The following is a 26,227-nucleotide window of genomic DNA, read 5'->3' as shown; positions in this document are numbered from 1 at the left end:
CACGGCGGGCTCGTTCAAGGGCAAGGACCGCGACTTCAAGTCCATGGGCGCCGCTTCCGGCCCCAGCTGGCTCTCCGGCTCGGCCGCCCCCGCGGCCGCGGTCGCGTCCCCGGCGGCCTCCACGGGCAACATGGACCACTTCGCGTCCACGGCGGGCTCGTTCAAGGGCAAGGACCGCGACTTCAAGTCCATGGGCGCCTCGTCTGGCCCCGACTGGCTCTCCGGCTCGGCCGCCCCCGCGGCCGCCGCCCCCGCGGCCGCGGTCGCGTCCCCGGCGGCCTCCACGGGCAACATGGACCACTTCGCGTCCACGGCGGGCTCGTTCAAGGGCAAGGACCGCGACTTCAAGTCCATGGGCGCCGCTTCCGGCCCCAGCTGGCTCTCCGGCTCGGCCGCCCCCGCGGCCGCGGTCGCGTCCCCGGCGGCCTCCACGGGCAACATGGACCACTTCGCGTCCACGGCGGGCTCGTTCAAGGGCAAGGACCGCGACTTCAAGTCCATGGGCGCCTCGTCTGGCCCCGACTGGCTCTCCGGCTCGGCCGCCCCCGCGGCCGCCGCCCCCGCGGCCGCGGTCGCGTCCCCGGCGGCCTCCACGGGCAACATGGACCACTTCGCGTCCACGGCGGGCTCGTTCAAGGGCAAGGACCGCGACTTCAAGTCCATGGGCGCCTCGTCCGGCCCCGACTGGCTCTCCGGCTCGGCCGCCCCCGCGGCCGCCGCCCCCGCGGCCGCGGTCGCGTCCCCGGCGGCCTCCACGGGCAACATGGACCACTTCGCGTCCACGGCGGGCTCGTTCAAGGGCAAGGACCGCGACTTCAAGTCCATGGGCGCCTCGTCCGGCCCCGACTGGCTCTCCGGCTCGGCCGCCCCCGCGGCCGCCGCCCCTTCGGCCGCGGTCGCCCCTGCGGCGGCCCCCGCGGCCGCGGCCGCTCCCGCTGGCGGCTCGATGGATCACTTCGCGTCGACGGCGGGCGCCTTCGTCGGCAAGGACCGCGACTGGAGTTCGTCCGCGCCGGCTTCGTCCGCTCCTGCGGCGACGCAGTCGCTCGCGTCCGCCGCCTGGGGCGACTCCTCCTCCGCCTCGGGAGCGGGCGCGCTGGCCTGGCTCAAAAAAACGGTCGGCCGCAAAGACGGCGCCAAAGCCAAGGGCGGCGCTTCGACGCCGTCCTGGCTCTCGGTGTAGGTACGAGAAAATCGCTCCCACGCCGCCACCTTCGATCGCCGCCTTCGACGCCCACCTCCCGAGACGGCCCAGGTCCGCGTGGCGACGGCCTCAGGCCCGAGCGCGCGGCACCCCCCCCCTGTACCCTTAGCGTGGACCCCCCACCCGACCATGCTAATATAGCCGTATAAACCAACCGAGAAACGGCGCCTGCCACGTTGACCAACCGCCAGCGGGAAGCACTTCGGCGACCACCGCGGCGACGACCCCGTCGCTCATGTGGGACTGCACGCCCTCTGGTTGTGGCCGATGTTTGTGTCGAATAGCCGCAAGGCGACTCTCTTGCGCCATTGCGCGTCGGTGGGTGCCCCCCGAGCCGCGCAGCTCGTGACAGAGACACCAGGTTGAGGGCAACTTTGCGGCAACGCGTACGTACGATTTGTGACTGATGTCATCGACCGCTCAGGCTTGAAGGTGTTCCGTTCTGCATCCGCTTCGGGACAGCTACGAATGGCCTGGCTGCGACTGTGCGCGCTCAGCGCAGGCGTCGCCGCCTTCCAGAACAACGCGCCGACGACGAAACGGGCCCTCGAGGGCCTGCGCGCCGCGTGGCTCGAAGAACAGCAGTCAGTCGCTGGACTTGACGGTCAGTCCAACGACGAGGCCGAGGTCGCCGCGCGGGCGGCCCTCGACGCGATCCGCGCCGACGGCCGCCTCGTGAACGACGCGGAGGCCGAGCAGGCCGCGTGGGAGGCCGCGTGGATCGCGGTCAAGGTCGCGAACCTCGAGCGCCTCAAGAACGAGAAGAACTTCGCGGCGGGCAAGGCCGCCGAGGACGTCAAGGGCTACGTGCCGCCGCTCGGTGGCCGCGCCGCCGGGTCCCTGGACACCTTCGCGCAAGAGAAGCCCAAGGCCGTGGGCGGCTCGTCCGCGCCGGCCTGGCTCGCGGGCAACGTCGCCGGCCTCGGCGAGCAGTCGGCCGCGGAGCAAGCGCTCGCGAGCATGGAGCAGGAGCGCGTCGCAGCGGCCGCCCCGGCCGCGGCCGCCACCAGCGGCTCGATGGACCACTTCGCGTCCACGGCGGGCTCGTTCAAGGGCAAGGACCGCGACTTCAAGGCCATGGGCGCCGCGTCCGGCCCTGAGTGGCTCTCCGGCTCCGCCGCCCCGGCGGCCGCCCCGGCGGCCACAGCCACGCCGGCCAAGGCCGCCGCCAGCGGCAACATGGACCACTTCGCGTCCACGGCGGGCTCGTTCAAGGGCAAGGACCGCGACTTCAAGGCCATGGGCGCCGCGTCCGGCCCCGAGTGGCTCTCCGGCTCCGCCGCCCCCGCGGCCGCCGCCCCTGCTGCCGCGTCCCCGGCCGCCTCCACCGGTTCGATGGACCACTTCGCGTCCACGGCGGGCTCGTTCAAGGGCAAGGACCGCGACTTCAAGGCCATGGGCGCCGCGTCCGGCCCCGAGTGGCTCTCCGGCTCGGCCGCCCCTGCGGCCGTCGCCCCTGCTGCCGCGTCCCCGGCCGCTTCCACGGGCAACATGGACCACTTCGCGTCCACGGCGGGCTCCTTCAAGGGCAAGGACCGCGACTTCAAGTCCATGGGCGCCGCGTCCGGCCCCGACTGGCTCGCGGGCACCCCCTTCGCCACGGCGGCGCCCGTCGCCCCCGCGGCCGCGCCGGCCAAGGCCGCAGCCTCCGGCAACATGGACCACTTCGCGTCCACGGCGGGCTCGTTCAAGGGCAAGGACCGCGACTTCAAGTCCATGGGCGCCGCGTCCGGGCCCGAGTGGCTCTCCGGCTCGGCGGCGGCGTCTTCCGCGCCCCCCGCCACGGCGGCCCCCGCCAAGGCCGCCACCGGCTCGATGGACCACTTTGCGTCCACGGCGGGCTCGTTCAAGGGCAAGGACCGCGACTTCAAGTCCATGGGCGCCGCGTCCGGCCCTGAGTGGCTCTCCGGCTCGGCCGCCCCTGCGGCCGCCGCCCCTGCGGCCGCGTCCCCGGCCGCCTCCACCGGTTCGATGGACCACTTCGCGTCCACGGCGGGCTCGTTCAAGGGCAAGGACCGCGACTTCAAGGCCATGGGCGCCGCGTCCGGCCCCGAGTGGCTCTCCGGCTCCGCCGCCCCCGCGGCCGCCGCCCCTGCTGCCGCGTCCCCGGCCGCCTCCACCGGCTCGATGGACCACTTCGCGTCCACGGCGGGCTCGTTCAAGGGCAAGGACCGCGACTTCAAGGCCATGGGCGCCGCGTCCGGCCCCGAGTGGCTCTCCGGCTCCGCCGCCCCGGCGGCCGCCCCGGCGGCCACAGCCGCGCCGGCCAAGGCCGCCGCCAGCGGCAACATGGACCACTTCGCGTCCACGGCCGGCTCGTTCAAGGGCAAGGACCGCGACTTCAAGGCCATGGGCGCCGCGTCCGAGCCCGAGTGGCTCTCCGGCTCCGCCGCCCCCGCGGCCGCCGCCCCGGCGGCCTCGTCCCCGGCGGCCTCCACCGGCTCGATGGACCACTTTGCGTCCACGGCGGGCTCGTTCAAGGGCAAGGACCGCGACTTCAAGGCCATGGGCGCCGCGTCCGGCCCCGAGTGGCTCTCCGGCTCCGCCGCCCCGGCGGCCGCCCCGGCGGCCACAGCCGCGCCGGCCAAGGCCGCCGCCAGCGGCAACATGGACCACTTCGCGTCCACGGCGGGCTCGTTCAAGGGCAAGGACCGCGACTTCAAGTCCATGGGCGCCGCGTCCGGCCCTGAGTGGCTCTCCGGCTCGGCCGCACCTGCGGCCGCCGCCCCTGCTGCCGCGTCCCCGGCGGCCTCCACGGGCAACATGGACCACTTCGCGTCCACGGCGGGCTCGTTCAAGGGCAAGGACCGCGACTTCAAGGCCATGGGCGCCGCGTCCGGCCCCGAGTGGCTCTCCGGCTCGGCCGCCCCTGCGGCCGCCGCCCCTGCTGCCGCGTCCCCGGCCGCCTCGACCGGCTCGATGGACCACTTCGCGTCCACGGCGGGCTCGTTCAAGGGCAAGGACCGCGACTTCAAGTCCATGGGCGCCGCGTCCGAGCCCGAGTGGCTCTCCGGCTCCACCACCCCCGCGGCCGCCCCGGCGGCCACAGCCGCCCCGGCCAAGGCCGCCAGCGGCTCGATGGACCACTTTGCGTCCACTGCGGGCTCGTTCAAGGGCAAGGACCGCGACTTCAAGGCCATGGGCGCCGCGTCCGAGCCCGAGTGGCTCTCCGGCTCCACCACCCCCGCGGCCGCCCCGGCGGCCACGGCTGCCCCGGCCAAGGCCGCCAGCGGCTCGATGGACCACTTCGCGTCCACGGCGGGCTCGTTCAAGGGCAAGGACCGCGACTTCAAGTCCATGGGCGCCGCGTCCGGGCCCGAGTGGCTCTCCGGCTCCGCGGCGGCGTCTTCCGCTGCCCCCGCGGCCGCGGCACCCCCCGCGGCCGCGGCAGCCCCCGCGGCCGCGGCCGCCCCCGCGGTCGCGGCGGCTCCCGCCCTGGTTGGGTTCAAGGGCATGGACCGCGGCACGTGGGCCGAGCAGTCGCAGCGTAGAGACGCCTGGCTCTCCGGCACCGCCGCCGCCGCGGCCGCCCCCACGCGCGCGGCCGTCGCCAAGACGGCCACTGCAGCGCCCGCCAAGGCCGCCCCCGCAGCCGCGGCGCCCCCCACGGCCGCGGCGGCCCCCGCCTTGGTTGGCTTCTCGGGCAACGACCGTGCCACGTGGGCCGACCAGGCGGGGCGCAGAGCCGCCTGGCTCTCCGGCACTGCCGCCGCCGCGGCTGCCCCCGCGGCCCCGGCCGCCTCGGCCAAGGCCGCCCCGGCCAAGGCCGCCGCCAGCGGCAACATGGACCACTTTGCGTCCCATACGGCCGCCGTCGGCGGCAACAAGGACCACTTCGCGTCCCACATCGCCGCCGTCGCCGAGGCGCAAGCGCCGCAGCTCTCTCCTGCCCAGGCGAAGCGGCTGTCGCTCCGAGCGAAGCACCACGGCTTCCTCGAGGGCCCCGGCCGCCGCACGCGACAGCTTCGGACACCACGATCGAGCCCCCATTCATGGACGTCGTTTACTAACTGAGATTGTCCAGAAGCAACAGCGAGCGCTCGAGCCCATCGCGTGGTTGAACTACAACTTGCGAATCGACGTCAGAATAAGAAGGCGGTGTTCGCAAATTCCGCGGCGCTTGAGCTCCGCCATGGCAACTGCGCGGCCGGTTCCGCCGCGTTGTATGGGTGTCGTCATATACACTTAGAGCGCCCAGAGGCATCCAGAGGCATGGGTTGCCTGCGGTTGTGCGCGCTCCTCACGGCGGTCGCCGCCTTCACGACGCCGCCGTCGGAGCTGGGCGCGACGGCCCTGCGCGGGGTCCTCTCCACGTTCGAGAGAGCGGCCGAGGTCCCCTTCAAAGTCTTTGGGACGGAGTCGGGCGCAATGCAGCTGCTCCAGCGCCTCCGGACGGGTCGCGAGCCGGGGCCCTTCCCGCGGCGCGGCGACGCCGTCGCCGAGCAGCCGGCGCTCGACCGCGAGACGCGGCTCCGGGACGCCGCGTGGCTCGACCGCGACGCCCTCGCGCCGGTCGTCGAATCCGTCGAGCCCGTCAAGGCCGCCTCCCTCGACTTCGAGACCAGCGAGGCCGAGCTCGAGGCGCGGGCGGCCGCGGCCGCGCTCCGATCCGAGGCTCGGCGCGTCGGACGGGCCTCCCGGGAGGCCGCGTGGGTCGCCGCCACGGGCACGAACCTCAAGCGGCTTGAGAACGCCAAGGCCTACGTGTCGCCGCTCAGCGAACGCGTCGCCTACGTGCCGCCGCTCGCCGGCGCGCTCGACGAGGTCGCGGCGGACCCCCTCGACGAGCGCTCGGCGCCGCGCGACGGCGGCGGCCTCGGGCTCACCAGCCTCCAGCGGCGGCGCGTCGCCGAGGAGGAAGCAAACGGCGCCGCTCAGCAGAAGACGGCCGAACTGGGCTTGGCCAGCCTCCAGCGGCAGCGCGTCGCCGATGAGGAAGCGGGGGGCACCGCTCGGCAGAAGGCGGCCGCGCTGGGGCTAGCCAGCCTCCAGCGGCAGCGCGTCGCCGAGGAGGAAGCGAACGGCGCCGCTCAGCAGAAGACGGCCGAACTGGGCTTAGCCAGCCTCCAGCGGCAACGCGTCGCCGAGGAGGAAGCGAACGGCGCCGCTCAGCAGAAGACGGCCGAGCCGGGCTTAGCCAGCCTACAGCGGCAACGCGTCGCCGAGGAGGAAGTGAAGCAAACCGCTCAGCAGAAGACGACCGAGCCGGGGTTGGCCAGCCTCCAGCGGCAGCGCGTCGCCGATGAGCAAGCGAACGGCGCCGCTCGGCGGAAGGCGGCCGAACTGGGCTTGGCCAGCCTCCAGCGGCAGCGCGTCGCCGAGGAAGAAGCGAAGCGCATCGTCGAGGAAGGAGCGGGACAGCTCGACGAGTTCGTGGCGGACGAGCCCGCGATCATCGTCGAGGACGCGGCGGACGAGCCCGCGATCGTCGTCGAGGACCCCCTCGACAAGCGCGCGCCGCCGCTCGGTGACGGCGGCCTCGGCGGCATCCTCGCGCAGAAGGCGGCCGAACTGGGGCTAGCCAGCCTTCAGCGGCAGCGCGTCGCCGAGGAGGAAGCGGCAAAGCTCAAGGCCGAACAGAAGGCGCTCCTCGAACTCGAAGCGGAGAAGCGCGTCGCCGAGGAGCAAGCGGCACAGCTCAAGGCCGAGCAGGAGGCGCCTCTCCCGGCCGAGGTCGACACGCGATCGCTCCGAGCGGAGGGCCAGCGCGTCCTCGAAAGCAAGTGGGCTGAGCAGGCGGAGCGCGAAGCCGCCTGGACCGCGGCGTCCGTCGCGAGCCTCGAGCGGGCGCGCGTCGCCGAGGAAGAAGCTACGCAGCTCAAGGCCGGGCAGGAGGCGCTCCCTGCTGTCGAGGAAATCCTGGACAACAAGTCGGCCGAGCAGGCGGGGCGCGAAGCCACCTTGCGCGCGGCCTCGGTAGCCAGCCTCGAGCGGCTGCGCGTCGCCGAGCAGGAAGCGGCGCAGCTCCTCGCTGCCGAGGAAGGGCAGCGCGTGCGCCGGGCGGAGCGTGAGCGCGTTCTCGCGGCGAAGGCGGCCGAGCAGGCGGAGCGCGAAGCCGCCTGGCGTGCTGCTTCGCTAGCCAGCCTCGAGCGGCTGGCCGAGCAGGAGGCACTCCTCGCAATCGAAGCCGAGAAAGGCGCGCTCAAAGCGGAGGGCGAGCGTGTCCTGGACGACGAGTCGGCCGAGCAGACGGAGCGCGACGCCTTGCGCACGGCTTCGGTCGCCAGCCTCGAGCGCGTGCGCGTCGCCGAGGCGGAAGCGGCGCGGCTCAAGGCCGAGCAAGAGTCGCTCTTCGCTGGCGAAGAGGAGCGACGCGCGCTCCGGGCCGAGGGCATGCGCAGCTTGGAGGGCGAGTGGACGGAGCAGGCGGAGCGCGAAGCCGCCTGGACCGCGGCGTCCGTCGCGAGCCTCGAACGGGTGCGCGTCGCCGAGGCGGAGGCGGCGCGCGTCGCCGAGGCGGAAGCGGCGCAGCTCGAGGCCGAGCGAGAGGCGCTCTTTGAGCAGCAGCGCGTCGCCGAGGAGGAAGCGGTCATGACGGAGCAGGAGGCGCCTCTCCCGGCTGACGTCGGCACGCGATCGCTCCGAGCGGAGGTCCAGCGCGTCCTCGAAAGCAAGTGGGCCGAGCACGCCGAGCTCGAAGCGGCCTGGACCGCGGCGTCCGTCGCGAGCCTCGAGCGCGTGCGCGTCGCCGAGGCGGAAGCGGTGCGCGTCGCCGAGGCGGAAGCGGCGCGGCTCAAGGCCGAGCAAGAGGCGCTCTTCGAGCAGCTGCGCGTCACCGAGGAACAAGCGGTCACGACGGAGCAGGAGGCGCCCCTCCCGGCCAAGGTCGACACGCGATCGCTCCGAGCGGAGGGCGAGCGCGTCCTGGAAAGCGAGTGGGCCGAGCAGGCGGAGCGCGAAGCGGCCTGGACCGCGGCGTCCGTCGCGAGCCTCGAGCGCGTGCGCGTCGCCGAGGCGGAAGCGGTGCGCGTCGCCGAGGCGGAAGCGGCGCGGCTCAAGGCCGAGCAAGAGGCGCTCTTCGAGCAGCAGCGCGTCGCCGAGGAGGAAGCGGTCATGACGGAGCAGGAGGCGCCTCTCCCGGCTGACGTCGGCACGCGATCGCTCCGAGCGGAGGTCCAGCGCGTCCTCGAAAGCAAGTGGGCCGAGCACGCCGAGCTCGAAGCCGCCTGGACCGCGGCGTCCGTCGCGAACCTCGAGCAGCTGCGCGTCGCCGAGGCGGAAGCTGTCGCGACGGAGCAGGAGGCGCCCCCCGACTGGCTCTCCGGCTCGGCGGCGGCGTCTTCCGCCGCACCCGCCGAGGTCGACACGCGATCGCTCCGAGCGGAGGGCGAGCGCGTCCTCGAAAGCAAGTGGGCCGAGCAGGCCGAGCGCGAAGCCGCCTGGACCGCGGCGTCCGTCGCGAACCTCGAGCAGCTGCGCGTCGCCGAGGCGGAAGCTGTCGCGACGGAGCAGGAGGCGCCCCCCGACTGGCTCTCCGGCTCGGCGGCGGCGTCTTCCGCCGCGCCCGCCGAGGTCGACACGCGATCGCTCCGAGCGGAGGGCGAGCGCGTCCTCGAAAGCAAGTGGGCCGAGCAGGCCGAGCGCGAAGCCGCCTGGACCGCGGCGTCCGTCGCGAACCTCGAGCAGCTGCGCGTCGCCGAGGCGGAAGCTGTCGCGACGGAGCAGGAGGCGCCCCCCGACTGGCTCTCCGGCTCGGCGGCGGCGTCTCCCGCCGCGCCCGCCGAGGTCGACACGCGATCGCTCCGAGCGGAGGGCGAGCGCGTCCTCGAAAGCAAGTGGGCCGAGCAGGCCGAGCGCGAAGCCGCCTGGACCGCGGCGTCCGCCGCGAACCTCGAGCAGCTGCGCGTCGCCGAGGAGGAAGCGGTCACGACGGAGCAGGAGGCGCCTCTCCCGGCCGAGGTCGACACGCGATCGCTCCGGGCGGAGGGCCAGCGAGTCCTGGAAAGCAAGGGGGCCGAGCAGGCGGAGCGCGAAGCCGCCTGGTTCGCCGCGTACGTCGCAAGCCTCGAGCAGCTGCGCGTCTCCGACGAGGAAGCGCCGCAGTTGTTCCCTGCCGAGGAGAAGAGGCTATCGCTCCGAGCGGACGGTGAGCGCTTCCTCGCCGGCCGCCGCACGCGACATCTTCGGACACCAGAATCGAGCCCCCATTCATGGACCACAATCGAGCAGGAGGCGCCTTTCCCGGCCGAGGACGATACGCGATCGCTTCGAGCGGAGGGCCAGCGAGTCCTGGAAAGCAAGTGGACTGAGCAGGCGGAGCGCGAAGCCGCCTGGACCGCGGCGTCCGTCGCGAGCCTCGAGCGGGTGCGCGTCGCCGAGGCGGAGGCGGCGCGGCTCAAGGCCGAGCAAGAGGCGCTCTTCGCCGGCGAGGAGGAGCGGCGCGCGCTCCGAGCCGAGGGCATGCGCAGCTTGGAGGGCGAGTGGTCCGAGCAGGCGGAGCGCGAAGCCGCCTGGACCGCGGCGTCCGTCGCGAGCCTCGAGCGGGTGCGCGTCGCCGAGGCGGAAGCGGCGCGGCTCAAGGCCGAGCAAGAGACGCTCTTCGCCGGCGAGGAGGAGCGGCGCGCGCTCCGAGCCGAGGGCATGCGCAGCTTGGAGGGCCAATGGACCGAGCAGGCGGAGCGCGAAGCCGCCTGGACCGCGGCGTCCGTCGCGAGCCTCGAGCGGGTGCGCGTCGCCGAGGCGGAAGCGGCGCGGCTCAAGGCCGAGCAAGAGGCGCTCTTCGCCGGCGAGGAGGAGCGGCGCGCGCTCCGAGCCGAGGGCATGCGCAGCTTGGAGGGCGAGTGGACCGAGCAGGCGGAGCGCGAAGCGGCCTGGACCGCGGCGTCCGTCGCGAGCCTCGAGCGGGTGCGCGTCGCCGAGGCGGAGGCGGCGCGGCTCAAGGCCGAGCAAGAGGCGCTCTTCGCCGGCGAGGAGGAGCGGCGCGCGCTCCGAGCCGAGGGCATGCGCAGCTTGGAGGGCGAGTGGTCCGAGCAGGCGGAGCGCGAAGCCGCCTGGACCGCGGCGTCCGTCGCGAGCCTCGAACGGGTGCGCGTCGCCGAGGCGGAGGCGGCGCGGCTCAAGGCCGAGCAAGAGGCGCTCTTCGCCGGCGAGGAGGAGCGGCGCGCGCTCCGAGCCGAGGGCATGCGCAGCTTGGAGGGCGAGTGGTCCGAGCAGGCGGAGCGCGAAGCCGCCTGGACCGCGGCGTCCGTCGCGAGCCTCGAACGGGTGCGCGTCGCCGAGGCGGAGGCGGCGCGGCTCAAGGCCGAGCAAGAGGCGCTCTTCGCCGGCGAGGAGGAGCGGCGCGCGCTCCGAGCCGAGGGCATGCGCAGCTTGGAGGGCCAGTGGACCGAGCAGGCGGAGCGCGAAGCCGCCTGGACCGCGGCGTCCGTCGCGAGCCTCGAACGGGTGCGCGTCGCCGAGGCGGAGGCGGCGCGGCTCAAGGCCGAGCAAGAGGCGCTCTTCGCCGGCGAGGAGGAGCGGCGCGCGCTCCGAGCCGAGGGCATGCGCAGCTTGGAGGGCCAGTGGACCGAGCAGGCGGAGCGCGAAGCCGCCTGGACCGCGGCGTCCGTCGCGAGCCTCGAACGGGTGCGCGTCGCCGAGGCGGAGGCGGCGCGGCTCAAGGCCGAGCAAGAGGCGCTCTTCGCCGGCGAGGAGGAGCGGCGCGCGCTCCGAGCCGAGGGCATGCGCAGCTTGGAGGGCGAGTGGTCCGAGCAGGCGGAGCGCGAAGCCGCCTGGACCGCGGCGTCCGTCGCGAGCCTCGAACGGGTGCGCGTCGCCGAGGCGGAGGCGGCGCGGCTCAAGGCCGAGCAAGAGGCGCTCTTCGCCGGCGAGGAGGAGCGGCGCGCGCTCCGAGCCGAGGGCATGCGCAGCTTGGAGGGCCAGTGGACCGAGCAGGCGGAGCGCGAAGCCGCCTGGACCGCGGCGTCCGTCGCGAGCCTCGAGCGGGTGCGCGTCGCCGAGGCGGAGGCGGCGCGGCTCAAGGCCGAGCAAGAGGCGCTCTTCGCCGGCGAGGAGGAGCGGCGCGCGCTCCGAGCCGAGGGCATGCGCAGCTTGGAGGGCGAGTGGTCCGAGCAGGCGGAGCGCGAAGCCGCCTGGACCGCGGCGTCCGTCGCGAGCCTCGAGCGGGTGCGCGTCGCCGAGGCGGAGGCGGCGCGGCTCAAGGCCGAGCAAGAGGCGTTCTTCGCCGGCGAGGAGGAGCGGCGCGCGCTCCGAGCCGAGGGTATGCGCAGCTTGGAGGGCCGGTGGTCCGAGCAGGCGGAGCGCGAAGCGGCCTGGACCGCGGCGTCCGTCGCGAGCCTCGAGCGGGTGCGCGTCGCCGAGGCGGAGGCGGCGCGCGTCGCCGAGGCGGAAGCGGCGCAGCTCGAGGCCGAGCGAGAGGTGCTCTTCGAGCAGCAGCGCGTCGCCGAGGAACAAGCCGTCACGACGGAGCAGGAGGCGCCCCTCCCGGCCAAGGTCGACACGCGATCGCTCCGAGCGGAGGGCATCCGCGTCCTGGAAAGCAAGTGGACCGAGCAGGCGGAGCGCGAAGCCGCCTGGACCGCGGCGTCCGTCGCGAGCCTCGAGCGGTCGTGCGTCACCGAGGAACAAGTGGTCACGACGGAGCAGGAGGCGCCCCTTCCGGTCGCGGCGTCTGTCGCGAGCCTCGAATTGCTGCGTGTCGCCGAGCCGGAAGCGCCGCAGCTCGAGACTGAGCAGGAGGCGAGCCTCTCGCCCGCGGAAAGAAGGAGGCGCGCGCTCCGAGCGAAGGCCCAGCGCGTCGTGGATAGCAAATGGGCCGAGCAGGCGCACCTCGAAACATCCTCGACTACGGCGTCCGTCGCGAGGCACGAGCGGCTGCGCGTCGCCGAGGAACAAGTGGTTACGACGGAGCAGGAGGCGCCCCTCCCGGCCGCGGCGTCTGTCACGGGCCGCGAGGGGCTGCGCGTCGCCAAGGCGGAAGCGCCGCAGCTCGAGACCGAGCAGGAGGCGAATCTCTCGGCCGCGGAAAGAAGGAGGCGCGCGATCCGAGCGAAGGCCCAGCGCGTCGAGGATAGCAAGTGGGCCGAGCAGGCGCACCTCGAAACCTCCTCGACCGCGGCGTCCGTCGCGAGGCCCGAGCGGCCGCGCGTCACCGAGGAACAATCAGCACAGCTCAATGCCGAGGATGACGATCTCTCTGCGTCTGTCGCGAGCCGCAAGGGGCCGCGCGTCGCCAAGGCGGAAGCGCCGCAGCTCAAGACCGAGCAGGAGGAGGCGAGCCTCTCGGTCGCGGAAAGGAGGCGTGCGCTCCGAGCGAAGGCCAAGCGCGTCGAGGATAGCACGTGGGCCGAGCAGGCGCACCTCGAAGCCTCCTCGACTACGGCGTCCGTCGCGAGGCCTGAGCGGCCGTGCGTCACCCAATCAGCACAGCTCAAGGCCAACGATGACGATCTTTCTGCGTCTGTCGCGAGCCGCGAGGGGCTGCGCGTCGCCAAGGCGGAAGCGCCGCAGCTCAAGATCGAGCAGGAGGCGAGCCTCTCGCCCGCGGAAAGAAGGAGGCGCGCGATCCGAGCGAAGGCCCAGCGCGTCGAGCCTAGCACGTGGGCCGAGCAGGCGCACCTCGAAACCTCCTCGACTACGGCGTCCGTCGCGAGGCCCGAGCGGCCGCGCGTCGCCGAGGAAGAATCGGCACAGCTGAAGGCCGGGCAGGAGGAGCTTGCGGTCCTCGCTGTCGAGGAAGAGAAACGGGCGCTCCGAGCCGAGGGCATGCGCAGCCTGGAAGGCAAGAGGGCCGAGCGAGCGGAGCGCGACGCACCCCGGACTTCGGTCGCGAACCTCAAACGGCTGCACGTCGCCGAGAAACAAGCGGCGCAGCTCAAGGCCGGGCAGCACGGGGCGGCCGTCCCGGTCGCGGAAAGGAGGCGCGCGCTTCGCGCGGAGGGCCGGCGCGTCCTCGCAAGCAAGTGGGCCGACCAGTCGGAGCGCGACGCCGCCCGGACCGCGGCGAACCTCAAGCGGGTGCGCGCCGCCGAGAACCGCGCGTCGCAGCTCAAGGTCCCCCCCTAATCCCCATTTTTTGCGGCCGTGTTAGCCGAGGGTGGAGAAGGACGCCTCGAGGGCCCGCCGGCGCACGTCCGCGTTGAGCTCGTCGACGGCCGGGAGGAGCTCGCGCCAGCCGTTGACGACGCGGAGCTGGTCGTCGATGACGTCCGTCGCGATGGCGACGGTGTCGAGGAGGAGCGTCCCCTTGACGCGCGGCGGCTCGTCGAGGAGCCGCCTGAAGAAGGCGTCGGCGACGCCGTTCGGCTGGTCGCCGTCGAAGCGGCCGCGCTCGTCGTAGAAGCCGCGCAGGAAGGCCGCCGAGTAGGCGTCCTGCTTCGCGAAGGAGCCCTCGAGCCGCCGCAGCGTCCGCAGGACGCCCTGCTGCGCGCTCAGGCGGAGCAGCAGGTCGTAGTTGCCGCCGCGGTACGCCGTCGACTCGCCCATGCCGATGAAGGTGTCGAAGCCCTCGAGCGCCGCGGGCAGGACCTGCCCCGCGAGCGGGTCCTCGCCGTCGCGCACGGAGTCGCGGTAGGCGCGCAGGAGCTCGTCCTGGCCCCGGCCGACGGCGGCGAGGTCGTCGACCCACTCGGCGGCGAGCGCCGCGCGCAGGGAGAGGACGCGCTCGCCGAGGTCCCGCGGGAAGATGTCGACCGTGTAGTTGAACCACTGCGACTCCAGCGTCTTCGCGTACGGGTTCCCGGGGCTCGGGCGGCGGCCGCCGTGCTTCCGCGGCGACGCGACGATCTCCTCCGCGTCCGCCGCGAGCAGCTTCGCGACGTAGTCGTCCCAGGGGACCTTGAGCCCGCGCGTGCCGTGGAAGTGCTCCATGCCCGTGTGGAGCCAGTTCGCGGTGACCTCGTCGCGGCCCGTGCGCGGCGGGAACAGGAGCGTCTGCACGGCGCGCCGCGCGAGGAAGTTGTTCGGGAGCAGCGTCTGCTGCGCGCGGTCCTCGACCTCCGGCGGCCAGCGCGACGCCCGGCCGAAATGGGCGCGATCGGTGCGTCGGGCGCGGCGCGCGCGCACCGGCCGGCCGCGGGTGCGCGACGAAGGCATGAGTGGTCAAGGCGGCCAGGAGCAGCGCTCGGAGGAGCAGCTCGTACATTGCTGCAACGCTCTGCTAAGTTAGGAGCCGAATGCGCAGCGAGGAATGCCTAGCGGAAAGAGGAGCGGAATGCCTAGCGGATCAGCCTGTATTCCTCCATCCTATTGCATCAACTACAAACCTATTTCATCTTTCTCCTCAACACCTTTTTTTGACCAAGTTATTGAAGGGGATGCGCGCCCGACTGCGTCCGTCCGGGGAGGGGAGGCAGGTCCGCGGAGGGACCCCCGCGGAGGGAACCAGACCGAGCAGGCGCGGGGCGGCAGCTCCTGAGTCGCCTCATCAGACGACACTCAACGGACTCGCCGTGGACCGGGGGAGGTTGAGAACGAGGGCACTCGCACGCAAACGAGCAGGAACTCCGGGTGGACCAACCCGATTCACCTCGAGGACCACGAATGGAGGCCGAGGGCGCACGCCGAAGAGGACACCCGCCGGCCAGCGAGCGGGAGCAGAGGCGGCAGCAGAAGCAGAAGCAGAGGCAGAGGCAACAGGTCTCGGCGGCGTCGGCAGAGGCAGAGGCGGGCAGCAGAGGCAGCAGAGGCGGCGGCAACAGAGGTAACAGCGGCAGCGGCAGCAGGGGCCGAGACGACAGCGGCACCGGCGGCAGAGGCAGAGGCAAGCGGCGGCAGCAATGGAGGAAGAGCCGATGCAGAAGAGGAGGACACCGCGGCGTGGGCGACGAAGAACTCGCCGGACGTCGACGCAAAGGCGCGAGCAAGATCATCGCGCAGCGGCGGCGCGGCCCAAGGCGGCACGCAAGCGGAACCTGAGGAGGTGCACGTGGGAGCACACCCTGAACAGGCGCAAAAAGGTAGAGAAACGAATGGACGCTGGCACATCCAAGCCCACAAACCGAAACCGCCGGGGGCGCCAACCCGCCCAGCTCCCCTCGAGGCTCGCGCCGAAGGCCTCCAAGCGAGGCGAGCGCGCGCGACAGTCGCCCAACCCGCAGATGACGTCCGCACCGATGGCCAAGAACTGGAAGTCCCCGCGCGCGGCGCCCCGCAGCCCAACCGGTGCGCGCAGCGGGCTGCCCCTTCATGAGCGCCCGCCCGGCCCGACGCAGCGAGCGTCACTATTTGTTGACTGGCGTCCGAGGGCCTACGCAGCCCTACACGGGAGTATGGTCGCAATCTAGGGCCGCGGGCCGCCTCGGTGACAGGGAAACAAGGAGCCCGCGATGTCGTCCATGGCCAACGGCTCCCTGGGCGCCAAGGTCGTCGTCGGCCTCGCCGTCGTGGCGCCCATCGCCGTGTTCTTCGGCGAGGCCATCACGGGCCGCACGGAGCTCGCCGGCGCGGCGGCCGTCGTGCCCGTGCTGCTGGGCGCGCTGGTCTTCTGGGGCATGTGGCCCGTGCTCCGGCGCATGAGCCGCCTCGACACGCTGCGGTTCTGCTCCGGCATGATCCTGGTGCAGACGGTCTGGGTCGTCGTCTGCGTGTCCGTGTTCTTCCCCGACGCCGTCGCGACGGCGCTGGAGTCGATGGCGACGACGTCCGGCGCGTTGAGCCTGCTGGCGGGCATCTCGCTGGCGCTGGGCGACTGCGGCATCGCGCTGACCATCGAGCAGATCGGCATCGGCGTCGGGCCGCCGATCATCTTCACGACGAACATCGTCTTCGGGTCGTCCATCGACTACGCCCTCAGCGAGGACAAGTCGACGTGCCGCGGCGCCTGCCTCGGCTTCAGCGTCTGCGTCGCCGTCGTCGGCATCCTGCTGAACAGCCTCGCGTCCGCGGCGAAGCCGCCGCCGATCTCCGAGGCGGAGAAGGAGGGTTTGCTCGTCGACGGCGTCGCCGGCGCGCCGCCGGCGGCGGACCGATGGCGCCGGACGCTGGAGCTCGGCGCCTGCGTCACCGTGGGCATCTTCTCCGGCGGCTGGTCGCCGCTCCTCACGGCCGCGTCGGACGTGTCGAGCGGCAACGACGGCAACTACCTCTGGGGCTTCTACGTCATCTTCCAGGTCGGCGAGTGCCTCGCCCTCGCCGCGCTCGTCGCGCTGGCGGCGCTCGCGCACCACGCGCCCGGCGGCAAGGCGCGCGCCGACGGCGACGGCAAGCCCCAGGCCCTCTGCGGCGGCAACTGGAAGGCCGCGCTCCGCGTCTACGGCGTGCCCGCGTCCACGGGCATCGTCATCGGCACGGGCTTCGTCTGCTACTTCCTCACGACGTCCGCGGACGTCGCGTCGTCCACGTCCTACGCGTTGGGCTCCTGCTGCTCGCTCGTGTCCATGGCCTACTCCTACTTCGTCTTCCGCGAGTACGAGCACGCGCCGCCCTCCGTCGTCCTGCCCTTCAAGCTCGCGGGGGCCTGCTACGCCGTCGCCATCTTCATCCTCGCGCTCTCCGAGCCCGTCTTCTGCGTCTGACGCGCCCTCCCGCGCGCGGGGGCCGCCCCGAGGGCGACCGCGCGAAACGCGCGGCCCTAGGGCGGCAATTCGCCCTGGCTCGTCGTCGGGACCCGCGAGCCTGTATGACGACCCGCGAACCCGGCGCTGCGGTTTCAAGGGCGTCGGTGGACTTCAACCAATTCTTCATGTTGAGGCAAAGCAACCAAAGTTGACCAAAACTCACAGCTGATGACGGCCGCGCTCGGAAGGTTGCGCGGGTAGCTGATCATCGCCTCCTGAAAACCATGTCGGACGCCCTCTACGAGCCCCTCACGGTCGAGGAGCCGGAGGAGCGGTCGGCGTCCTACGGCGGCGACGCCTTTGAGCTCCTCAAAGCCGACCGCGTCTGCTACCTCGTGGCCGCGCCGCGGGCGGAGTTGTCGCGCGGCGGCGGCGTCGGCGGCGCGGCGCGGCGGCTCTGCCGGTCCCTGCGCGACGGCTGCTGCGCGCCGCCGCACCTCAAGGCGCTGGTTTTAGACGCGCGCTTCGAGTGCCGCCGCGGCGACTTTCGAGCGATATTGGGCGCGTCCGGTGCGGGCAAGAGCACGTTCCTGCAGGCCCTGAGCGGCCGCGCGAGCGGCGGCGTCCTCGCGGGCGCCGTGTCCCTCGACGGCTTCGCCTTCGCGCCGGGCTCGCGGCGCTTCCGCCGCGCCGTCGCGTTCGTCGCCCAGGACGACGGCGCGACGCACGCGCCGGAACTGACCTGCGGCGAAACTCTGGACATCGCCGCGGCGCTCCGGCGGCCGCGGGAGCCGCGGGCCGCGCGACAGCGGGCCGCGGCGCGCGCCGCGCGGGACCTCGAGCTCGAGGCGTGCGCGGGCACCGCCGTCGGCGGCGCTCTAGATAAGGGCCTCAGCGGCGGGCAGCTCCGGCGGCTGAGCGTGGCCTGCGCGACGCTGGGCACGGGCGGCCACGTCCTGATCGACGAGCCGACGTCGGGCCTCGACTCGCGCACGGCCGCGGCGCTCTGCGCGGTGCTCCGGAGCCTCGCGTCGGGCGACCGGAGGCTCGGCGTCGCCTGCTCGATCCACACGCCGCCCCCCGAGTGCTGGGCCGCGCTCGACGGCGTCCTCGTGCTCGCCACGGGGGGCGCCACGCTCTACGCCGGGTCGCCCGCCGGCGCCGCGGCCGCCGTGCGCGCGCGGCTCGGCGACGACGCGCCGAACGGTTCGGACGACGCCGCGGACTTCGTCGTCCGCGCGTCCGTCGCGAGGGGCGTCCCCGCGCGCTGCGCGGCGTCGGCGCCCCCGGCCGACGACCTGTTGCGCGCTTGCGATGCTGCTGTGTACAACACGCAAACCCCGCAGCCGCCGGGAGCGGCCTGGCGGGACGATTTGGCGGCCGCGGCGACGCGGCTTTTCTACCTGGCGAAACGGGCCAAACGGCGGCTCTTGAGCGACACGGCCTACCTGCGCGGCGTCCTCCTCGTTCGCCCGACGATCATCGCCCTGGGCGCGCGCGCGCTCTTCGGCGCCGTCGGCGATCTCCGAGGCGATCGCCTCGCGGCCGCGGAGGCGCGCGGCTGCGAGACGGGCCCGTCGGCCGCGGCCCAGGACTGCTGCGCCGTCCTCTTCTTCTTCGTCGCCTACGCGGCGATGAACTCCCTCGAGGCCATCCCCCAGCTCTTCGCGCGGCGCGCGGCCTACGCGCGCGAGCGCGACGCGGACGCCTGTGCCGAATTCGACCACTGGTTTGGGTGGTCCTGACCAAACTTCAGAATTCTCTAGCTCGGTCAAATCGAAGTCGATTCGGCTGATTTTTGGACGAATCGATTGCTCTCGTCGAGTTCTCGAAGCAAAGCCGAAAAGGTTGCGTCGAAACTGTCGCGTACGCTCACATTGAAGTCGGGTTGAAGATTTGAATTCGGCACAGGCGGACGCGGTGAGCCCGCCGCTCGAGGCCGTCGTCGCCGCGGCGAGCCGGCTGCCGCTGCTGGCGGGGTCGCTCCTCGTCTTCAGCGCCATCGCCGTGCCCCTGCTCGGCTTCCTCGCCGCGCCGGCCCACGCCGCGACGCGACGCGACGAAGAGCCCTGCGGCTTCTGGGACACGGGAGGCTGCGACGGCGGAACCCCGACGGCCGCGAAGCTCCGCTTCTTCGGCCAGGTCTACGCGGTCGTCCTCGCCTTCCAGTGGACGGCCTACTGGGCGGCGCTGGCCCTCGCCTGCGCCTGCCCGTCGGCGGCCGTGGCGCTCGGCGCCTTCCCGGCGCTGTTGATGGTGAACCTCACGCTCAGCGGCTTCAACGTGCCGCTGCCGGGGCTCTCGAAGCCCCTCCGGGTGCTCGCGGCGGCGTCGCCCTGCCGCTACGCCTTCGAGGCGCTCTGCGCGCTGGCGCTGCGGCCCTGGCCCGGCGGCGACGACGTCCTCGACTTTTATTTCGGCGACGGGCGGCCGGCGGAACCCCTCGCGCCGTGCTTGCTCGCGCTCTGCGGCTGCGGGGCCGCGGCGCTCGCCGGCGTCTACGCGGCGCTCGCCGCCGCGCCGCCGGCGCCGCGGCGGCCCGTGAAGCGGTCGCGGCTCCGCGGGGCCGCGGCCGGCGCGCTGCGGCGCGCGCGCGACGGGTTCGACGCGCCCGCGCCCGACGGCGGCGACGACCGCGACGAGCCGGCGGACGCGACGATCGAGCTCGCGGACCTGGGCGACGGCGCGGCCCGGGGCGACGGCCGCGTCGCCCTGGGCTTCACGGCCGTCCACTACCGCGTGCCCGCCGTCTCCGCGCGGTGGGCGCGCGGGGACGCCGCGCCGCCGCTCCACCTGCTGCGGGGCTGCGACGGCGCCGCGGAGCCCGGCGAGCTCGTCGCGCTCCTGGGCGCGTCGGGCGCGGGGAAGACGACGCTGCTGGACGTGCTGGCGGGCCGCGCGACGCGGGGCGTCGTCGACGGCGCCGTGCTCTACAACGGCGCGCCCTTGTGCGACGGCGGCCGGCGCCAGCTGGCCTACGCGCCGCAGGACCTCGCGCACGTCGCGTCGCTGGCCACGCTCGCGCCGGGCCTGGCGCTGCGCTACGCCGCGCGGCTCCGGGGCGTCGAACCGCGGGACGCGCCGCGGCGCGCGGCGCGGCTCCTCGCGTTCGCGCGGCTGGGGGGGTTGCGCGCCGACGCGGCGATCGGCGAGCTCTCCGGCGGCGAGCTGCGGCGCCTCGCGCTGGCCTACGAGGTGGCCCACGCGCCGGCGTTGGTTTTTTGCGACGAGCCGACGACGGGCCTGGACGGCGTGAACGCGGGGAGGGTCGTGGACGGGCTGCGGCGCCTGGCGGACGGCGAGGCGCTGGACGCCGAGGCCGCGGATCCCCGCGCGGTGCTCGCGACGGTGCACCAGCCGTCGCCGGCGGCCTTCGCGAGATTCGACCGGCTGCTGCTCCTGGCGGCGGGGCGCGTCGTCTACTTTGGGGACGCGAGGGACGCGGAGGCGTATCTCGCGGGCGAGCCGTGCCGGGGACTGTCGTCCGGCGACGCGGCGGCCTTTGCCGTCGCCGTCGCCGCTGGCACGGTGGCGACGAGCGACGGCCGGCCGGCGCTCAACGCCGAGGCGCTCGCCGACGCCTTCGCGGCGTCGGCCGCGGGCGCCGCGGCGCGGTCGGCGGTCGCGCGCGCGTCCGCGAGCCCGACGACGGACGCGGCGCGCGCGGCGCGCGCGGCCGCGACGGCCGCGCTCCCGCCCTTCCCGCTGTCGTTCCCGGCCCAGGCGCGCGTGCTCGCCGCGCGCGGCGCGGCGCGCCTCGCGCGGGAGCGGGGCTACCTGGCCGCGTGCGCGTGCCGCGGTTTCGTCGTCGTGGGCGCGTACGCGGCGCTCTACCGCGACGTCGAGCGCGACGCCTGCGCGGCGTCCTACGACGCGCTGGGTTTGCTCTTCTTCGTGCTGCTCTTCGTGGTCATGACCCAGGTCCAGTCCGTGGCGCTGGTCTTCGGGGAGCGGACGCTCTTCGAGCGCGAGCGCGCGGCGAAGGCGTACGCGGCGGGGCCCTACGCGGCGGCGACGTTCGCGGTCTACGGGCTCTTCGCGTTCGGCAACGCGTTCCTGGTCGCCGCCGCCGTCGCGCTCGCCTGCGGGCTCGGCGGGGGCGACGGGCGGCGCGTCGCGGCGCTAAGCGGCGTCGCCGGGCTCGCGGGCGCGGGCGGCTTCGCGCTCTGCGCGGGCCTCGCGGCGGTCGCGCGGACGCCCCAGGCGGCGACCATGCTCTTCAGCCTCGCGTCGTTTCTGGCCGTCGCCCTCGCGGGCTACCTCGTCAAGCTCCCGGGCCTGCCGCGGCCGCTGCGCGCCGCGGCCGCGCTCTCGTTCCCGCGCTGGGCCTACGAGGCCGCGGTGCTCCACGAGTTCGCGGGCCGGCCCGAGCTCCTCGGCGGCTCCGGCTACGAGGACGCCCTCTTCCGCGCCTACGGCTTCGAGGACGCGACGGTCGGCGCCTGCGTCGCCGCGCAGTGCGCGCTGCTCGCGGCGCTCCTCGCGGCCCACTTCGCCGCGCTCCGGCGCGTGAGCTGGGACGCGCGCTAAATTTTTTATCGAGGGAGGCTTGCGCCGCGCTAGAAGGGGCTCAGGCCGACGAGCCGCGCGAGGAAGAACGCGTTCATGGCCTTCTTGTGCACGGGCATGGCGTTGAAGTTGGCCATGGCCGTCGCCTGGTTCCAGGGCTTGCCGCCGAGGTCGTAGAGGGTCTTGCCGAGCATCCCGACACTCATAACCTTGCCGATGGCGCCGTAGCCGAGGCCGTTGACGTTGGGCCCGCCGCCCGCGGGCACGCGCGACCCCGGCGGCGGCGCCGCGTAGTCGTCGTCGGCCGCGAGGCTCGCGCCGAAGCTCCGGCCCGCCTTGGCGTCCTCGAAGCCCAGCGCGTAGGCCTCGGACCGCGCGGTCGGCGCGGCCGCGCCGTCGCCGCCGTCGGCGGCGGCGCCGTAGTCCGGGAATTGCGGCGGCGGCGGGGGCGGCGGCGCGGCGCGGCGGCCCCCGACGGCGAAGGCGACGGCGACGAGGGCGACGAGGCCGTACTGGGCCTGGCGGGTCGTGACGGGCCGGCCCGCCTTGGCGGACGCCTGGGTCGCCGCGAAGGAGCCGGCCGCGTCCGCGGCGGCCTTGGCGCCCGCCGCGCCGCCGCCGGCGCCCTTGAAGGCGTCGACGGCGCCGCCGAGCACGAAGGCGCCCGCGAGGATCGCGAGCGCGACGGCGCGGAGCAGGCCCGCCGTCTTCCAGAGGAGCACGAAGCCGCCGAAGGCCAACGCGGCGTCGCGCGGCTCGAAGCCCGCGGGCAGGGCCTCGCGCAGCCGGCCGACGACCTCGTCCAGCGCCTCGGCGGCGAACTCCTTCGCCTCGGCCATGTTCGTCGGCGCGGTCTGTTCCTTCGCTTGGAGCAGATTGGACGGCTTGAGGTACATGTCCTGGCCGCGCACGTGGACGCGGTAGCGGCCCTTGCTGTCGTCGTAGAGCACGGCGAGGCCCTTCTTGCCGTTGAGGTCGGCGCGGGACGTGCCCGTGATCTCCACGCGGTGGCCGACGAAGGGTGCGGACATCGTTTGCGCGCTGTGCGACGCGTTCGACGACGCTGCGCCGAGGCGTCCGCGAGCAGCTTTTTGTGGCAACTTTTGGGGAACATTGGCATCAACATAACTTGACGGAGCGCCTATGAAAAGCAATAGACGCGGGCTGCCCTGTACTTGGGCGCAGCGCGCGGGCTGGGAACGAGCTCACTAGACGATTACGCAAAGAGGCGCTTCTGCTATAGCAACCAAACAGTTATGATCACCGCCCCGCACTACGACCATCACGAGATGATGGCGTCGCGGACCGCGGCCTTTAGCGGGACGAACTGGATGACGACGAAGAGCTTCGGCTCGACGCTCAACGCCGCCGGGAGCTCGATCACGCGGACCCAGTCCTTCAAGGAGGAGCCCCGGTCGTTCCCCGGGCAGCCCCGGCGCGAGGGCGACTGCAGCCTCTTCCTCAAGTACAGCAGCCCCGCGAACCCCATGGTCGTGACGCGGTCCGCGCCCGTGGGCGCGCGGCCGCGGGACCCGGACCAGGGGCCCCACGAGGTCTTCCCCCAGTTCAGCGAGGTCGCCGACTCGTGCGTCGCGCCGAGCCTCGCGGCGCCGCGGCCCATGTCGCGCACCATCATCGCGTCGGGCCCGCGGGCCGTGCGGCCCCAGCGGTCCCACGCGCCGACGACGCCGTCCTTCTCCAACAGCTTCCAGCGCCTCCAGAAGAACCAGTCCTCGAAGACGGGCACGCTCACGCAGCGCGCGGGCTACAACATCACCAACGACGTCTGGCGGCCCCAGAACACGCCCGCGGAGGCGCAGCCCCGGGGCCGGACCTGGACCTTCCACCCGGCCTGGACCGGGCTCTAAATAAAGCACAACACAGGGAGCTTTAGTCGTCGGCGAAGCTCAGCAAGTTCGCCTGCTGCTTCTTTCGCTTTTTTTTGGGCTTCGCCTCCTTCTCGGGCGCGGCGCGCTTGTGGAAGGTGGGCGCCGGCGCCGCGGCGTCGTCGTCGCGCTCGTCGGGCAGGAAGGTCGGCTCGATGGCCGCCGTCGTCCTCGCCGGCGCGGCGGCGGCGGCGTCGTCGTCGTCGTCGACGACGACCGCGCCGTCCTCGAGCGCGGCGGCGACGGAGACCGGGCCCGCGTCCGCGGCCTCGTCGGCCCGCCGGTCCGCGAGGAACTTGGCGACGACGTCGGCGCCCTCGTCCGCGCCGCCGTCGTAGCCCTCCTGCGAGCCGGTCGCGCCGGGCAGGAGCTCGGTGTAGCGCTGGAGGAACGCGGGCACGGGCATGCCGTTCGAGACGACGCCGCCGCCTTTTCCCTTGCCGCCGCCGCGCCGCCGCCCGCCGCCGCCGCCGCCGCGGCCCCGGCCGGCGCCGCCCATGTCCTGCGCGCGGGGGACGCTCGTCGCGCGGCGCCGGGCGCGCGCGCGGGCCGCGCGGTCGGTTTCGGGCGAGTCTCAGGCGGCACCGGCGAAGGCGCCAAAAGGATGCAAAATTCGTATCATTCTCTTTCTATAGGAAGGCAGCATTCCATTCGTCATCGACACTTTGACGAGCGGGGAAAGGACGCTGGGGTGATGCTGCTCTAGTGGGCCGCGGTGTGCGAGCGTCGCTCGCCGCTCCGCCTCGCGGGCTGGCCGAGGGGCCCGAGAGGGTCGCCCCCGCAGCTTCGTGTCGCGGGCGCCGACGACGGCCACCACCCTCGCCGGTACGCCGACCTTGGCCAAAACCTCCACAGCACGATGGACATGCACGATGGGCCTGTCACAGGTCGTACCCGATGAGCCTGTCACAGGTCGTACCAGTGAGCGCTGAGCGATGGGCTTGAGATCCAACGCTTTCGTCGTCCTCGCTGCGTGCGCCGTGCTATGCGTGATACTCATCAGCCGGCCGCTCGCGGAACCACCGACGGCGGCGGCGCCCGCGCGCATCGCTGAGTCGAGTGCGCTGCGGCGCGACCTCGGCGCGTTGCGCGAGACGCTGCGGAGCGAGCAGGCGGCGGCGGCAGCGACGAAGCGACGGAGCGAGGAGGCGTCAAAGCGTCGCAGCGAGGCGGCGGCGGCGGCGCTGCGGGACGAGCAGCAGGCGGCGGCGGTGTCGCGGAGCAAGCAAGCCGCGGCGGCCGCGAAGCTGCGGCGCGAGCAGGCGGCGGCGGCGGCGCAGCAAGCCGCAGCGACGGCGCAGCAAGCCGCAGCACCACCGCAGCAAGCACCACCGCAGCAAGCACCGCCACAACCAGCGCCGCCGCGGCACGCGCCGCCGGAACCGCGACTCGAGCTCACGCCGGCGCCGACGTCGGTCTCGTCGCCGCGCGCGGCGGTGCTCATCGTGGGCATCGCGCGGTCGCTGTTCCTGCCGCGCGTGCACGTGCTCACCCGGCGCTACCTCGTCGACGCGCTCGCGTCGCGGGGCGCGCGCGTCGACGTCTTCCTGCGGCTGGACAAGACGATACAGAAGACCGAGGGCTCGGAGGCGCAGCGCCACGGGGGCGGCGGCGCGCGCGGCATCGCGGAGCGCGCGGGCACGCTGCCCGAGTCCGTGCTCGCGCCCATGCTCGCCGCGCTCCGGCCCCGGAAGACGAGCTGGTTCGTCGCCGGCGGCGACGAGGGCGCCGCGGACGCGGACGTCTTCCGGGAGGACGGCGCGCTGCGGCCCTGGGCGTCGCTGAGCAACGCGAGCCGGGGCGTCGCGCTCATGCGCGCCTTCGACCGGCCGCTCTGGTCCCAGCTCTGGAACCGCGCCGTCGCGCGCGCGGAGGCCGTCGCCTACGGGAAGGCCCGCGGCTTCGCGTACGACTACTTCGTCGTCGCCCGGTCCGACGTCTGCTGGTACCGGCCCGCGCCGCCGCTCCAGGCCTTCTCCCGGGACCACGTGACGACGCCGGACGTCTGGATGCTGACGGCCAACGACCAGTTCGCCGTCGCGCCGGCGGGGCCGCGCGCGGACGGGTTCCTGGACATGGACGCGGCGGGCGCGTGGTGGTGCTTCGGCAACGCCTACGGCGGCTCGCCCTTCCACACGACGACGCCCCCGAAGCGCGCGTGCCTCGCGGCGCCCATCGCCGCCGCCGTGCCGGCGCGCCTGGGGCCCTTCGGGGCGGCCGGCGACGAGCGAGTCATCGCGGACGACGTCGTGGACCACTACTGCTGCACGGGCGACCGCGGCACGCTCTTCAACACGGACGTGGGCCACACGGAGCACCTCCTGGCGCGCAAGATCTGCGGCTTCGCCGGGAAGCACGCCTGCGGCGACCACTTCGGCGGGTTCAAGCACCTCGACATGCGGCGGTTGGTCCAGACCGTGGTCCGGTCCACGGGCGGCGCGGACTGCGGCCGCCTCATCAACTACCAGGGCAACAAGGCCATCCGGGCCTTCGGGCGGCCGAGCGTGGCCAACTACCTCACGTGCGTCCTGGCGTTCCACGACTGCGAGTTCAGGGACCGCGCGCGCGCCGTGCTCGGGCCCTGGAGCGGGTCGCCCGTGGCCGACCGCGCCGCGGGCTTCGCGCCCGAGGCCATGGCGAGGCGCTGCGCCTGGCCGCCGGCGGCGCTGGGGCCCGACGGCGACGCCGCGCGGCCGACGCGCCTCGAAACCGGCGGCGGCGCGTGCGTGACCGTCGCGACGCGCGAGGGCGTCGACGTCGCGGCCTTCCACCTGTCGCTCGCGCCCTGCGTCGCCGAGGTCGCGCCCGACGACCTCTTCGCCGGCCCCGTGCACGGCCTCGGCCACGCGAAGCCTTTGGCCCATTCTCCCACTCAGCTCTTCGCGCCGCTGCGGCCGCGGGCGGGCGCGGGCGGCGTCGAGCTCCTCTGGCTCGACCCGCGGTGGCACGCGGACTGGCGCTGCGTCGTCGCGCCGCCAAACGGGGGGGCGCTGCGCCTCGGCGCCTGCGCGGGGCTCGGCGAGCGCCGCGGCAAGCCGCCGGGCGACCCGGGGACCGCGTTCGCCCACTCGGGAAACGGCGCGGCGCCGCTCGTCGACGGCGCGTCGGGCCTCTGCGTCGTCGGCTCCGCCGTGCTCGCCGCGGGGCCCTGCGCCGCCGCCGTCGAGGTCGCGCTCGTCGAGCCGCGCGCCTAA

The 26,227-nt window shown here is 73.9% G+C and overlaps 2 protein-coding genes across 2 annotated transcripts in view; both read left to right on the top strand.

Moving 5' to 3' along the window:
- Positions 1-1,183, top strand: part of AURANDRAFT_64202 (hypothetical protein) — a gene marked incomplete at both ends in the record, with an annotated part of 1,724 nt that extends 541 nt beyond the window's left edge. The window contains one exon of the mRNA XM_009038836.1: positions 67-1,183. Within this exon, the coding sequence (XP_009037084.1) occupies positions 67-1,183 (1,117 nt within the window). The remainder of the gene's footprint in view (positions 1-66) is intronic.
- A 489-nt stretch (positions 1,184-1,672) lies between these two features.
- AURANDRAFT_64201 (hypothetical protein) lies at positions 1,673-26,227 on the top strand (the record flags this gene model as incomplete). The annotated part of the gene is made up of 10 exons (XM_009038837.1): positions 1,673-2,454; positions 3,805-4,548; positions 5,413-9,139; positions 9,458-12,427; positions 15,451-16,650; positions 16,887-18,367; positions 18,405-18,408; positions 18,550-21,147; positions 22,437-22,931; positions 24,428-26,227. 10 exons carry the CDS (start codon positions 1,673-1,675, stop codon positions 26,225-26,227), a joined length of 15,801 nt encoding a protein of 5,266 aa, XP_009037085.1.

The sequence above is a fragment of the Aureococcus anophagefferens genome (assembly GCF_000186865.1).
Source record: "Aureococcus anophagefferens unplaced genomic scaffold AURANscaffold_9, whole genome shotgun sequence".
Classification (NCBI taxonomy): domain Eukaryota; class Pelagophyceae; order Pelagomonadales; family Pelagomonadaceae; genus Aureococcus; species Aureococcus anophagefferens.
The sequence above is the reverse complement of the archived record's forward strand: the minus strand, read 5'-3'. Positions and strand labels throughout refer to the sequence as shown.